The sequence below is a fragment of the Morone saxatilis genome, unplaced genomic scaffold, assembly GCF_004916995.1.
Source record: "Morone saxatilis isolate NCDOM2014 unplaced genomic scaffold, NCSU_SB_2.0 Contig8, whole genome shotgun sequence".
NCBI classification, from domain to species: Eukaryota; Metazoa; Chordata; class Actinopteri; family Moronidae; genus Morone; species Morone saxatilis.
In genome coordinates, this window is record NW_023340257.1 from 12213146 (window position 1) to 12228478 (window position 15333).

The 15333-nt window shown below is 38.7% G+C and overlaps 1 protein-coding gene across 1 annotated transcript in view; it reads left to right on the forward strand.

Annotated features, from left to right (window-relative positions):
* Window positions 1-15333, forward strand: part of LOC118341759 (cytoplasmic dynein 2 heavy chain 1) — a gene marked incomplete in the record, with an annotated part of 105682 nt that overhangs the window by 51958 nt on the left and 38391 nt on the right. Inside the window, 8 exon segments of the mRNA XM_035680126.1 lie at window positions 437-571; window positions 1959-2102; window positions 4725-4814; window positions 10290-10355; window positions 10459-10509; window positions 10608-10661; window positions 11709-11840; window positions 13412-13484. Coding sequence (XP_035536019.1) covers window positions 437-571; window positions 1959-2102; window positions 4725-4814; window positions 10290-10355; window positions 10459-10509; window positions 10608-10661; window positions 11709-11840; window positions 13412-13484 — 745 coding nt within the window.

Consider the following 15333-nt stretch of genomic DNA (forward strand, 5'->3'; position numbering starts at 1 on the left):
CACACACACACACATATAAATAGTGCCAAGAGCAGGATGTCAGTGCTTCAGTGGTACTAGACATGTAATTATTCTAGAATTGTAGGAGCATATTCGACTTGACATTTCCATGCTCCAATGCTTTCTCATCTATTTTATTTGAATTTATTTGAATACATTTTATCAGTCCGTTTCAGAGAATAGATTCCACAGGATGAAGTGGGAGAGTCATGGCACACAATGAAAGCTTTAAAAAAAAAAAGCCCCTTATCAGGTTATTCTAAAACGACAACTCTTGCTCCTGCAACTTTTATCAGATTTCAGCAAATTGACAGGTACATGACAACATACTCTCTCTTGCTTCTTGTGTATCTCCCCCACCCCTCTTCTCTCCTCTCTTCTGTCTAATCCTTGCCATATCGTTTGTTTGTACTTGTCTGTCTTTTTCCTGTGTCAGACTCTGGCTACAGCTCAGGGTAATATTCTGGAGAACAGGGAGCTGATAGACAGCCTGAACCAGACCAAGGCCAGCAGTGCCCTCATCCAGGAGTCACTACTGGAATCGCACAGGCTGCAGGCATCCCTGGACCAGGTATTGTACTTTAGACACAAACACACATGCAAACAAAAAACACAAAATCTGAAAAAAATCTGAAAAAATGCAACGAGAATGTTTTCTGCCTCACTGTACCACTCTTTAAGTGGTTTAATGAATTTTCAAAAGCTGTGTTTGTCATGTTTGTGTGGTAATCTCCCCTCTTAATGCCTTACAAGCTTACTGTTATGACTCAAGATGCTATAACTTTCTGTAATCAGTGACAGACAAATCCTACAAAAGCCTAGTTACTTGATACGAGTAGTTAAATAGGACATATGTTCTACTTTTTGCAACAGCTGTTTTCAGATTTTGTGAAGGCTTTTTGATGATTAAAACTATTCTGAATAAAACAGGCTAGGTAGACATGGCATATGTCTATGTCATATTCTAGTTAACGAGTTAATTTGTGAAAATTTGCGGAGTATACATATACACAAGCCCTTTTACATTCAACCAATTTATTCAAGCTGTGTCCTGATGGCATTTCTAATTCAGTTTTACCACCAGCACACTTGGAAGCAGTTGGTTTAGTTAGGTATTTCCCTAGACAACAACTGCTGTACTCTTCTACCTCACTGATGAAGGAGAGAGAGAATATTGTCTTTGTCACTAATAATAAAGCATATTGAATTGTATTGACTTGAACTGAGAGAGAGAGAGAGAGAGAGAGAGACTATGTTAGATGGAGGAACATGACAAAAAAACACAGATAACGAAACAGATAAAAACACATAACGACAGAGACTGATGTGTTGGTTGTGTAGTGACATTTATTCCCTCTCTGCAATTGTGAGATGACTCCACTTTTGTACTCTAGTGTTATTTCTGAAACAAAGCATCATCGTATATTCAGTACTTTTGTTGAAATTGATAAGTTTAGGCTATTATCAACAATGATACCATATTATCTAGTATTTGGGCACAAACATTTCAAGCCATTTGAGTGATTCTACAGATAAACAAACTCACAGCCAGTCACTGCAGAAACTGCTACAAACATTGGATTGCACAGAGCAAGCAAGGAGCTATTGTAGATGCATTACATAATCATCCTCTAGGGTGCAGTGTTACACCAGAACTGTTTTTGTACTTTTTTCTCAGTTGTTTTTTATTTATTTATTTCTCTTGTTTCTATCTTTCTCATGTGCACCTTCCTGTTTTTTTTCTTACATTCCCTGTCTTATCACACCTCATGCTGTCTATCTTCATTCCTCCTCCTCTCTCCTTGCATCTTGATTGAAGTAAACATTTTCTATTTTACCTTTCTGCTTATCCATGCCCATATAAATCCCTTTCCCTACCATCCATCCATCCATCAGTTGTATTTTCTGTGTTGCGTTTTCATTCTCTCTTTTTCTTTTTGTCCTTGTTTTTAATTTAGGAGCGGGATGCCTACCTGCCTCTTGCAGAGAGTGCCAGCAAGATGTATTTTGTCATCACCGACCTGTCAAAGATCAACAACATGTACCGCTTCAGCCTTGCTTCTTTCCTGCGCCTCTTTCAAAGGGCTCTTCTGGCCAAGAAGGTGACTGGATGCCACACAAAACCTATAGCACTTACATTTTCATCCAACACAGCAGTCGACATGTTTTTCTTGCCAAATTATTCCAAATAATATGCCCTTGAACTGAAACCAACATCAATATAACACCTTTATTCGAATAGAGAAAATTATGAAACCATTCAATGGAACAAAAATACTAATGTGCCCACTAAAAAGTCGATTTTCCTGTACACACATTATAGTTTGCCAGCCTTGGGCAAGAAGGTAACACAACTTGACGTCACACACCCACACACAGTAAAGCCTGGGTGAGACCATATTTAATCTGGTTCCACAGTAGTGTAAGGTGCTGATTGGTTTGGTTAACTGTGAAACCCAGTTCTCCTTTGCATTTTCCATGAATTTGTCTAATATAGCAATGCTCCTCTCCTAAAATCTGAAATTTTGAGAGAAATGAATTGGGGTCATCATTATTTTTACTAAAATAATATATGATGCACTTTTATGGCTGGTAAATAATATTTTTGCATTGTACATTTTCTCAGTTTACCTGACATTAGCAAATTAGCAAAAGAGTTCATTTTGGACCCTGTGCACTCGTGTAATGTACTTCCAAAAATATTTCCCATAAAAGGCTGTGTGCTTTAGGTTGGAATTAGGTCATGTGTTACTTTGAGAGAAAAAACAAACTATTAAGTATAGAGGAACAGCAGAACATCTGAATTATTCATTTATTTTACTTCCCCAAGTTATAGACATAAAAATATATAGTATCATCAGTCAACAATGTTTGTGTCAGTTGTAGAAGTAAAAGTTTTTCTACAATTGGTACAAACATCAATGCATTTTTGAGGGCACATTGCAACAGATGTGTTGTTAGTTGAGGGGCAGTTATTTTTGATAACCTGAGCTTAATTAAATTTACTTTATTTAGATTATTTTACATGATGTCATATCAGTTGAGGTCAGCTCTGCTTATTTAAGCTTATTTTTGTATGTATTTTTGTTTATCTCAGTCTGACCTGTGCAGCTGGAAAGCATCATGGACTGTCTATTGCACTGCTGTTCTCCATCTGAGCCTTAAACACTGTCTGATCACCAGAGCACACACACACACACTCAGGCACACAGACATTGAGTTGAGAGATTGAACACTAATTCCCCAAATCCTATGTGGGTTGTTAGAGCCAGTGCTGTCATCCAAGAATGTCACCAGGCAGCAGCTGGTCACCACTGTTACGTGTGTGTGTAGGTAGGCTTGTGGACACATTCAGTGAGTGTGATCAGAATACTCCTGGACTCTCTCTCCCTTTGTATCTTTTGGTTGTTTGTTGTATTGAATGAGCAAGTTTAATTTGCCATGAGTTGCAGATGGTTCACGAGATCTGGAAGAGGGAATTTTAACCTCTCATATCTGACATAATACACTGAACAGTACTCTTATCTGCTCACACACATACACACAAACAAACATGTCAGCAGACATGCACAATGTCTGTGCTCATGCACTGTATACACAAAGTGCTAACTTTCTCTCACCAAACACAGGTGTTTACATGAAATAAATGCTTTTAGAAAACCTCAAACAGTGATTCATGCAGGAGAAACAGAAGGACAGATATGCTGAACTGGGAATATGCGACAGAAAGAGAGAAATCCATCTGGAATTCCTCTTTTCATCACCATTTCCCTCCAGTTTTATGGCATGTTCTTTATGTGTCTGATTCTCATGTTCTAATTCTTCCGTTTCCCTATTGCTTTTGGATTTTCTTCCTCTTCCTATCTCACCCTAAGGGATGTTTCTATTCCATACAGAACATACAGTCTCTGACAGTTTTACTGCTGTCCCACCCTATCCTAAAATAACTTTAAGGGGAACACCAAAAACCTGACGCCTGATCTCTCACTGTGGTAATTTGTATGTCAGAGAGAAAAGAATGAAAGCGTGCCAAAGAGAAGAAAAAATATGCAGGTTAAACGTGTCTTTTTGCCTGTTGCTTTCAAGTTAAAAATGCCACTGCTAACTTTTTTATTTCATCGCTGCTCACACACACACCATATATTTAGCGGGAATCACAAACACATAAAGCACCAACAAAAATCCCTCATACCTATTCCTTATGCCTCTCACTCTTCTGTTTTACTTTTCTCTTTCTGTTTGTGTGCATGTGGGTATGTACACAGAACAGCCATAACATTATGACCACCAGGGTTCCCAGGTGGTCATAATGTTATGGCTGTTGGATCGGACCACACAGGCCAGCCTTCACTCCCCACGTACATTTGTTAGCCTTGGCCGCCCATGACCCTGTCGCTGGTTCACTGCTTTTATTTCCTTGAACCACTTTTGATAGGTACTGACCACTGCAGGCCGGGAACACCCCATAAGAGCTGCAGATTTTGGAGATGCTTAGACCCAGTCGTCTAGCCATCACAATTTGACCGTTTTCAAAGTCCCTCAAATCCTTACGCTGCCCATTTTCCTGCCTTAACACATCAACTTGGAGGACAAAATGTTTACCTGCTGCCTAATATATCCCACCCACTGACAGGTGCCATGATAACCACACAATCAGTCTTATTCACTTCACCTGTCAGTGGTCATAGTTTTATGGCTAATCGCTGTATATATGTGCATTTTAGGAAGCAGAGAATACCGAAGCCAGGATTGCTGCTTTGGAGGCCAGCTTAAAGAATATGGTGTATGAGTACGTCTGCCGGTCGCTATTCAAGGTAATACACAGACACACACTTCAAAACAACTGTGGTTTTAACCATCTCTGAAAATTGCTCCTGCGATTTGTATAGATGATAAGTGGGTAGTAAGAGCAAGTCAGGAATGTTGCTTGATGGGTTGGCATTGCCAATCAGGATCAGTGTGTTTTGCAGTGTTTTAAACAAGATGCCCAACAGTTCTTTTTCATTCTTCGGCATGAACACTGTGTAATACCTGTAGATGCATCGTGCATAAGACTGCCTTTCTCCTTGCTTTAAAAAACGAATTGGTCCGCTTAATGCTTCATTCTGATGGGTCTAGGGTTACCATGTGGCCCAACTCCTTGTTTATTCCTAAGAGGCTTCAATCAGCCTATCAATTTGGCAGATATCGCCTATCCTAATGTCAGCCTACTTTGTCCTGTTCGGACTCTGAGACAGTACGTACAGGTGTAATCTCTTCTGTAAGTCTGATGCGCTATTTATTTAATATCGAGGGTACAGGAAGCACTGTGCCGTGTCTAAACAAAGACTCTCAAACTGCGTTGTCAATACCAATCACAAGCATACAGGCTCAGGGGCCCTTCAGGTCCCCCCCTGTGAAATGTCATTCAACCTGGGTGTCTACACTTTTTGGGCTGCCTTGAAGGGTGTTCCAATGACTGATATCTGTGCTAGCTGCAGTACTTGAGCTTCTTCCTGTACCTTTGCCTGCTTCTACAGAGTTAACATGGCCACCCCTCATCCTGTGGTGACAGCAGTCTCATCTGCTCTATTGGTCTGTAACTGAGACATGGTGAGGGCAGGTTCCTTGTGACCTCACTGGTATGGGTCATCCAAGTATTACCTACTGTCTCTGATGGCCAGAATGAAATAAAATGAGAGTTACAAATGTAACTAATGAATTCTGGATGACCCCATTGTCACTCTGAATCTTGTAGCTGATGACTACTGGGTGCCAGGCCACTTTATCAGGTTGCTTGCCACACCAAGGTCACAAATGTGACTTTGGTGTCTCAGCCTGCTGCACATGTATGCAGTGCATATCCGAGTACTACATTCAATCTTTGGCAGTTATCTAGAATTCACGGAACCTTTGTTAGATTCGTAACTGTTGTTTTATTCCTGCCTTGTTGTTCCTTGTTAAAGAATTGGCCATAAACATGACTCATGATGACCCAAAGAAATGTCTAAATGTAAAAATTGAAGTTGATTCTGCAAAAGATGTAGATTTAATTAACCAATTTGACATAGTGGCCGAACTAATAAAGTGGGAAGTGGCTGTAAAACATGGATACATTTTTTTGAGCATCACAACATCTGCAAAATGACTTGAAAGAATTAGTTCCATTCAGTCAATCTAGATGATTCGCAAGATTAAATTATTTATCCCTAGTTAATGTTAGGTTAAACCGTAAGTTAGCTGGCTCAGCCAGCGAAAATCTCTTGTCTCTATGTATTTATCTGGGTAATGTGGCTTTTTTGGCTTCATGCACCACTGAGCAGTTTTCATAGGAATGAACCAAGCGCCGCCTACAACGCTTTATCCAGTTCTCTTTATAAATCCATGATGTGTGCGTGTACCATTGGTGTGTGCGCATGCCTGTGTGTTTCTGATGTATGTAAATTTACTTGATTGACATGTCGTAAAGGTAACGATATAGCTATGTTTGAAAAAGAAATGGTCAAACTGCAGGAAATCATGCCGATTTAGTTAACCTAGAAATTTTTCGCACAAACCAGTTGATTGATTGAGAATAGTTAGATTTCAGTCGACCAAGATTTTCTTTGATTGGCCATAGCCCCAATTAACTGCAATACGGACAGAACACCTAAAAAAAAGAGACTTTTTTACACCCCAGTCCTTTTCTCCATCACTACTATCACAATTTGTTATGTCTTAATGTAAGGTTGATTGGTCTGTGATTTTGGAATATAAAGTAGTAGCATAGTAGTAATCTTATTGATCGTTTAGACCAAATGCACAATCAGATTTACAAACTTATACAATCAAACCTCTGCAACTAACACAGTAATGAAGTGTCAAATATTGACTAACAGAGCAATCATTGCATCGATCTGGCAGTCAATGGTAAATGTAATTTCTCTGAGTTTTGTGTGTGTGGGTGTGTGGGTGTGTGGGTTGCCTGTATGGTAATGGCAGTTTCAGGCAGAATCAGGGCGGCTATTAACTGCTGATCACGTCTGTAGGCTGTCAACCCAGCAACTGCACAAAAACACACAAAGGCACACACATGTACATGTAGACAGCAGCAGTGCAGTTATTAGCAGAGATAAAACATTGGACTATATTATCACTGCTCCTGTCAACACTGTCTGTGCTACAGAAGAGATAACTTAAAGGGGGAGAGGAGAGAGGTGGGAGAAGGGGTCCAACGAAAAGATAAAGGTGGATAATGAGCGAGAGAGGACACAAAATGGGGAAAGCATAATGGGAGAAAAGAAGAGAGAGGAGAGGAGAATCAAGATTAGAAAACATCATGATATAAACATCTTTGAAAAAGTATAAACAAACCACCCCATATTTTTGGAACATCTGTATTTTTATGGCAGTGGTAGGCACTTAGACTACTCTCTATTTATGTTAAATTCCATCACAGACACAACTGATTCAGTTTAATAAGGTATTGATTGAGCATGACTAGACACATCAAATCTGTGATAAAGAATCTCTATCAAATATTGATTGTTAAACCTCTCATTAACTTTTTCCAAATAAATGTCCTGAGTGAGAATGCTTTCATTTGAAATTAAAATGAAATAGGGCCCTACTATACTGCCTGGATTTTCCTGTGTACTGCTAACTTATATTTCATAGTATTTTCTTAATTGATAGGTTTGGGTATTTAAACTATAAATGTGTGATTTATTAGTGGTGTATTTACTAAACAGGCAAGCAGAAATCTTTTTTATTCATCCCATCATTTTGGACTGGTTTGGTCTTACTTAAAGTATATGATATATGACACTCAATTACAGAATAAGACAGTGTGCATATATTCTACTCCTGCAATGGCCTAGAGTTGTAACTACTGTGATAGAATAAGTACTTCAGATGCAACAATATGTAGGCTTTGTCACTTATCTGATTCATTTATAGTACCTTAGCAAAGCTGTTTTTGGAAACATTTATCAAAATCCATAGAGAACATGCAACAATAACAACTTGAAACCATACCAATAACCAACCAATAATAACACTGTATATCTGTGTGTGTTTAATGTAAATTAATGTCTATGCGCAAACACCTGTTAGGTAAGCTCTTCATGTACTGTATGCCCATGTGTGGGGTGGCAGTTATAGGCATTCAGGAGGCTAACTGTGTGTGTATGTGTGAGAAATTGGCTTCACCTCCCCGGTACATGCAGCATTTTGAGTTGAAATGATGTGATGAAGTGTGACATGTTCCAGGTTGTACTGTCTACTGAGGTTCCTGGCCTGTCAGAGCATCAGTATGACATCAGTTCACACAAACACTCAAAGACTTTTATCCTCATTGCACTGTTTGCTTCATTTCTCTCTGACACATATATGCATACACTTGGAGAAAAAAACACCCAGACACATACACACAAGAAACCAGGACATTGTCCCATTCTTTGTTTGATCAGTCATATCATATTGCTCGGCTCTTGGTTCAACAGCGTGCCCTGTCACTTTAGTAGATGGAGTTGAACTTGGCAGCTTGGTGTAAATCACCCAGACATCAGATCAAGAGACAAACCGTGGAGAGGGTCAGAAAGAGGGCATGGTAGTGAAGAGCTCCAGTCCAAATGTAGCCTGAAGCTTAGCCTCACCACAGCTCAAGCTGGTCCTACAGCTGTTGGTAAACGTACAGAGTATAATATTAGGTGACAGCAGATGCAGAAATTGTAGAAATACTATTTTGTTTGTTTTTTCTGTTTATTTTTTAGAGGATCAAAAATTGTTTTGTTGAGTTATAAAAAAAAATATTCATGTGATCTGGAGGTGGGACAAAGGAAGCGTCTTTTAGTCCGCATCCTGGGCACGCTATACATTTGCCCTGAAGGTAAAAGTACATATTCAATGTGCCTCAGTTTGTGGGTGTAGGTGTAGACCCTGACTGTTTTTTGTGACAACAGCTTGAAATAGGAATAATGTGTGTCACATGGTTTAGTGTACCAGTCCCACATGGCTTGGTCCACAAATTGCTCTATAGCAAGTACTACTCTAGTATTCTTGCTTGTAGAACATAGTTTAAGCACTTTGTGGTGGATGCACTGGGAGTCCAAATCATCTCATTTGATCATTCAATGCTTTTTCCCTTTGCGTGCTGTCTCTTTGGCTAATGGGGTTTAATCTCTTTACTTTAATCCAGTAACTATTCAGTAAGCACATCTGAATCATTATAGCCATTGTGGTTGCAAATAGGTTTTCTCAGACTGCCTACCATCTCCCTCATGTACCTGATTTTTCAGCAACAATGTATACATCTGGTAGCAGTGATAGCAGCTACGGTGAATAGCCAAATTGATTAGATTAACACAGTCACTTGACTTATTTCCACTGCACAAAACACAACAGTTTTGAGAGGTATTACAGAATTGCACGGTACTTCTAAATTGGCTGCCCCTGCCAGACAGTTGTTAAGTGTATAATATGAAATTTGCATTAATATCAGATTTTTAAATATACATGACCACCACAGTATCAGTGTGGCTATATTTCATTGTGATTGTTATTAGGTGCACAGTCTGTTATTCATTTTGTACAATAAATATTGTGGTGGTGTTGATTGGAGAAAAAATTCACACTATTCACACAAGTTAATTTAACAAGTCAGGTATTTTTAGTTGTTGCAAAAATGCCATAATAGTCAAAGTATTACAACCAAGCAAACCAGGTTAGCTGTGCTGCACTATTGTAGCTCCTATATATGCATCTGTCTTTGTGTTGATCTTTCTATCTGTCTTTAAAATCATTTACATCATATATTTGATGTGTGTGTGTGTGTGTGTGTGTGTGAATTTGCTTTCTGCATTCTTTCTCATTGCTTTCTCTGTTTATCCTCCTCTTTTTGCTATATTCAGTGTATAGTGTCCGGTCACTATCTTTCTGTTTCTGCCTGGGTGGGTGTGGGATAAGCATCTTGATTAGTGGCAGTTTCTGTTATCTCTCTCAAACTCTTACAAGAAAGACTGAGAGACAGGCTCAAAGAGAGAGAGTATATAGGGATGATAGAAAAGTTCTTGAAATCCCCAGGGCTTTTTTTTGTCAGTGTGTAGCAACCCTTTACAAGCCCTTTAGTTAGGCAGGCTGAGCTGCGTATCATGCTATGGGAATATGAGTGTGTTTGCCCTCTGACTGGAAGAGATGCTAACATTTTGTTCTCTACCATGACTTTCTTTGTATGCACTTGGGTTTTGAGCAGAGCAAAATGGCATGTTCTCATATGTGACTCATTTGTGTGAGTATCAGTCTCTCTCTCTCCCTCCTTCTCTCTGTCTCAGGCTGACCAGTTGATGTTTTCTATGCACTTTGTGAAAGGCATGTATCCAGAACTCTTCCAAGAGAGTGTGAGTATCTTTAGGATTTCATCAGTACAGATTTCAGTGACAAATTAAGTATAGAAATGTCAGCTTTCAACCTGCCAAATCTTAACACTACTCTTTGCTGCAGGAATGGGATGTCTTCACTGGATCCATTGTAGGAGAAATGTTTAAGAAAGAGGTAAGAGTGCAGCACTTTTCTTCTAAAAATGAGAAAACAACTTTTCTGAGAAAACACTGTACCGTTTCAACTTTCACTTACACCTCTCCTCTCTGCAGGAGTTCCCTTCTTGGATTGATCAGGAGAGGCATGGAGCAGTGGCCATTTTTAAAGTAAACGCAATGATATACACACTGACATACACAAACATACACACTCAACTTATAATATGTACATTACTACGCCATTCACTGCATATACAATGTACAGCACATTAATGCTTAAAGAGGTACTGCACCGTAAAACACGTTTTTTTGAGTAGTAAATTGAATGATATTACTATACTGTGATGAAACACATCAATGTTGGTGTTAAAATTTACATTATTACCAAATGTATGAAAATCTGCATATTGTGGGTTAAAAATGGTTCAACACACCCTTTTTAAATTATCCTACATTTTAAGACAATTGATAGAGTTTGGGATGACTCCACGTCACAACATTTCTATATAAAAACAGTGTTAACACCCTCTAATCAGAGGAGGGCAGCCCACTTCCCCTAACCTCCGCTAGTCTGTAAAACTGCTGCGCTCATTTTTAAATGTATACTGATTGAGATGCATCATTCACAGCAGTTTAGGCTAGTTTTTGCTAACTCTCTACTTAGTATTTTTATATTGTGACACATGGGTTCGGACTTGTGCTTTAGATGACTGTAGTAACACCACCGAACTGCAGTGTTAACCTTGATCCCACACATTGACAGTGCCCTCACTGTATGTCACTAGCTCAGCTACAACACAGGTACCACACAGAAACTTTACAAACAACTGTCAAAGTGCTTTTAGTGACTGTAGAATCTCTGGCGGACTCTGTGTTTCCAGTGTAGACATGGAGAGTCTGACAGCAGATGCTCATTAGCTCTGACTTCTACCTCGCTGTTTCTACTCTGCTGCTGTTGTCAGTCTGTCAGTCACTCCGGTTGGGGGGCGAGGCCACGCCCCCTAAAGGTCACTGTCCTTTGCAGGTCTCTGATGCATTTTTTAAATTTGCTGAGAGGGAGGGAACTAGCAGAACTAAAGGGTTACACTTTAATGATGTACACAATCATTTTCACAGTCGACATAAAAAATAATAGTTTTTAATAATAAAGTAGGTGTAATGTTATTTTCTGACCTGTTTTTCACCCTTTTAACTTTTGTCATCCTTCATTTACAGGCTACATTCCCAGCCCTCTACCAGTCCTTGTGTTTGAGTGACTCAGACCTTTGGCTGTCCTTCTCACAGAGCTCACAGTGTGAACAGGAAATCCCATCCTCCATTGCCAAGAAGATTACTCCCTTCCAGCAGGTCAGCTTTCAATCAAAAACCAGTAATTTCATCAGCCAGATGGCGCAACTTATCATTATTTACAGAGTATATCAAAAGTCTACACACACACACACACACACACACCCTCGTTCCATGTGGTTTGAGATTGAATGAAGATTTAGCTAATCACATTTCAAAGCATGACCAAGCCAGTCATCACTAAAGTCAAGTATGCACACTTGACTATCAAACCAAAAGACTTACTCATTTACTTTGTGTTTTGTGTTCTCAAAAAAAAAAAAAATATATATATATATTAGGGATTTTTTTTTTTTTTTTTTTTTTTTTATATTTTTTTTTTATATTAGTTGATGCACCGATATGAAAATTTTTGGCCGGATACGGATATCCGATATTAATTTTGCCTGTTAGCCAGATAACCGATATTTACCGATATCGATATATGTTTTTTTTTTTTTAAAGTTTCTGAGATGATAACATTTTGTACAGACTGAAAATCAGTAAACGTGAGTTTTTGAATTGCCTTCCTTTATTTTCAGAACGTATTTTACTTCCAAATAACAAGGTTACAGGGCTACCATAAAACCATAAGTAACAACCCTTACCACTTATCAAACATGCTAGTATTCATGGCAACATGTTTTCAGCTCTGTGCACTCCAATTAAACTCAAATCTGTGAAAAAGGCTAAATCAAAATATCCAAAACATGTCCTGACTGTTAAGTGCCACCTTTCAAACTTGCACTGTAATTTGCAATCTCATTCATCTTTATTAATCATTTCCATTACCTTGTTGGTTATTTGACCTGGCTTTTGGGCTGTCCTTGGCAAATTTTTTTGGTCTGGTCGAGTAACCTTAACGTTAGCAGCATTTAAATCATTTAAAAGGCAACCGGGACACAGTCTGCCCCATTTCCTGATACCGTGGCGGCAGAAATGTAACAGCAAGGCGCCGCCGCTCCAAAATCAACATAAAGGAAAAAGGACATATTAAATTTGTGGTGTTGAATGACTTGACGCAGCATCCTTCTCGCATTACCTCGACTTTGCAGGTGTTGCATACTGCTTTTCGAGTGTCTTTTTTTGACACCGTGAAAAACGCCCACACCGCTGACATTTTTTCTCCTCTTTCAGTTTAACATCCCGACAATCCTGTGCTGCCACTGTCGCGTGTCCAAAACAAATACACATGCCAAATCCCCTCCCCTCCCTTCCTCCCTCCCCCTCTTCTCCTCTCCCGACAACACAAACAGCAACTAGAGGAACATATACATCGGTTGTGGATATCGGCCCAATTTTACTCATCCGGATGCCGATATGTTAAAAAATGACGTTCATCGGGATCGTGCCGATATATCATGCATCCCTAATATATATATATATATATATATATATATATATATAAACATCTTAAAGCCTCTGAGAATTTGACAGTTGGTATGTATCCAAATTAGGCATTTTTTCTTAAAAGCTGACTTTCCGAATATGTAACATTTTTCCATCCTTCATTAGACCTTCTGTCTATCAAGTTTTAATACCTGTTGTTTTGTTTCCTGCTCAGTTTATCTTTTTCTGTTTGCTCTCCCCAGCTGTTACTGGTTCAGGCAGTCAGACCAGACCGACTGCAGAGTGCCATGGCAGCATTTGCCACCCAGGCCCTGGGTAAGTGTTTCATGTTATCATTCATATCATCATATTTTTATTATTTCAATCGATGTTGCCTAAACAGGCTGGAGTTGAGCTCAGAACCATTCTACTGTGGTGGACCAGAATACACATTACACGCATTTATTATTCACAGTTTCCAACTAGAAAACAACAACAAACAAATCACATTCACAACATATTCATGCTGCCCTCTAGGTACCTGGCTGCTTTGGAAATGGGTCTCATCTTTTGTGATATTTCATAAGGTTTCTCTTTCTCTCTTTCCTTGTTTGCGCTCATTTGGTCACTTTGATGCCACATGTCACTTCTTATGCACACCTTTGAAGTGTATTCCAGATGTTGAAGGTAGAAAACAACAACAAATACATCGGCTGAAATAATAAACTGAAGCTGTATGCAAGTATGACGAGCTGAAAAATGTGTCTGATGAAAAATGTGAACAACATAATTTGTGTTTGTTCTGATAAAGGTTCAGTAAATCTTTGCCCTTCTGAGATTGAGTGTGATTGCTCTGAATAATGAAGTGTAAACATCCTGAATGACTAGATCCTCCTTTATCCCTTTTGGTATGGAAAGATGCTTTGTTTTTCATAAGCACCTTCTGCCTTCACACTCCACTCAAGCAAAATATTCTCAGACAAGGTTTTAATTCTGGATTTCTGAGCAATACTTCAGTCATCAATGGAGTGATTTTTTTTTTCATGATAGTCCTCTCCATCCGTTCTCTTTGTATGTCTTTCATAACTCTGACAATGCCACTGTCCTTGAGTAAATGCCATATACACAATACACATACACACACACACACACACACACACACACACTGCTCTCATTGTCTCTGTCTCTCTCCTAAACTGACAAAAACACACATTCGAGCATGCACTTGCTCACACACACACACAGAGTTATGATGTTGTTAGAGAGTGGTTAGTTTATTGTGCTTAATGAGCCCATTCATTCAGTCCAGATAATCCTAATGGTGTGTTGGCTTCTAACTGCACTATCTGGGACGCTGTTAATTGGTGTCAGGTGAAAGTAATATGCAGGTCTTAATGTATGTGTATAAAACTCATTTTCAGTTGTGTGTGCTGTGTGACAAGACAAGCTAAATGACTTCTCAAGTTTTTTAGGTTTATAGGTTCTGCCTATGTTAGCTGTGTAGGGTTGTTTTGTTTGTGTGAACAAGAGCAATGTACATTCATCTGTCCATCAATATGTCAGCATTATTTGTTTGTAAGTGTGACTTATTGGCCATTTCTGAGCTTTTCACCATCCATTTGATCACTAATGCTAAAAATGATTTTCCAGACAATTTAGCTTGTGAGTTAAAAAAAATCCCCAACAACAAAAAAAATTCTTAAAAGTTGCTACTCTGATTAGAAGAAATTTTACAAAATAAAATCATGTGAAACATTTACAACACAACAAAACACAACACAACTGACCATTATGAAGCTTTTCATTTGTAGTGAATTCTGGGTTGTCTAAATGTTTGGCCTATGTCTGAACATCTCTGAACTTAAGTTATTAGTTATTATTTATTATTGTGTTTGTCACACATTATACCAAATACACACACATGCATTTGCATTTTAAAAAGCCTTACTGGGTGTGTTAACCTTGGGGAAATCTATGTGCTTTGGACATCAGCATCAATGTCATATGAATATTTATAAATTAATAAACAATAACTCAAGGCCAAACATTCCCTATTTTAATGAGAAAACCACCACAAAAATTAAATTGTGCTGTTCCAATGGTTTTTGACAGTAAAGTAAACCTGTCTGAGTTTTTTATGACAACTTACAAAACCCTTATGCCAACACACCACCATTCAATCAGT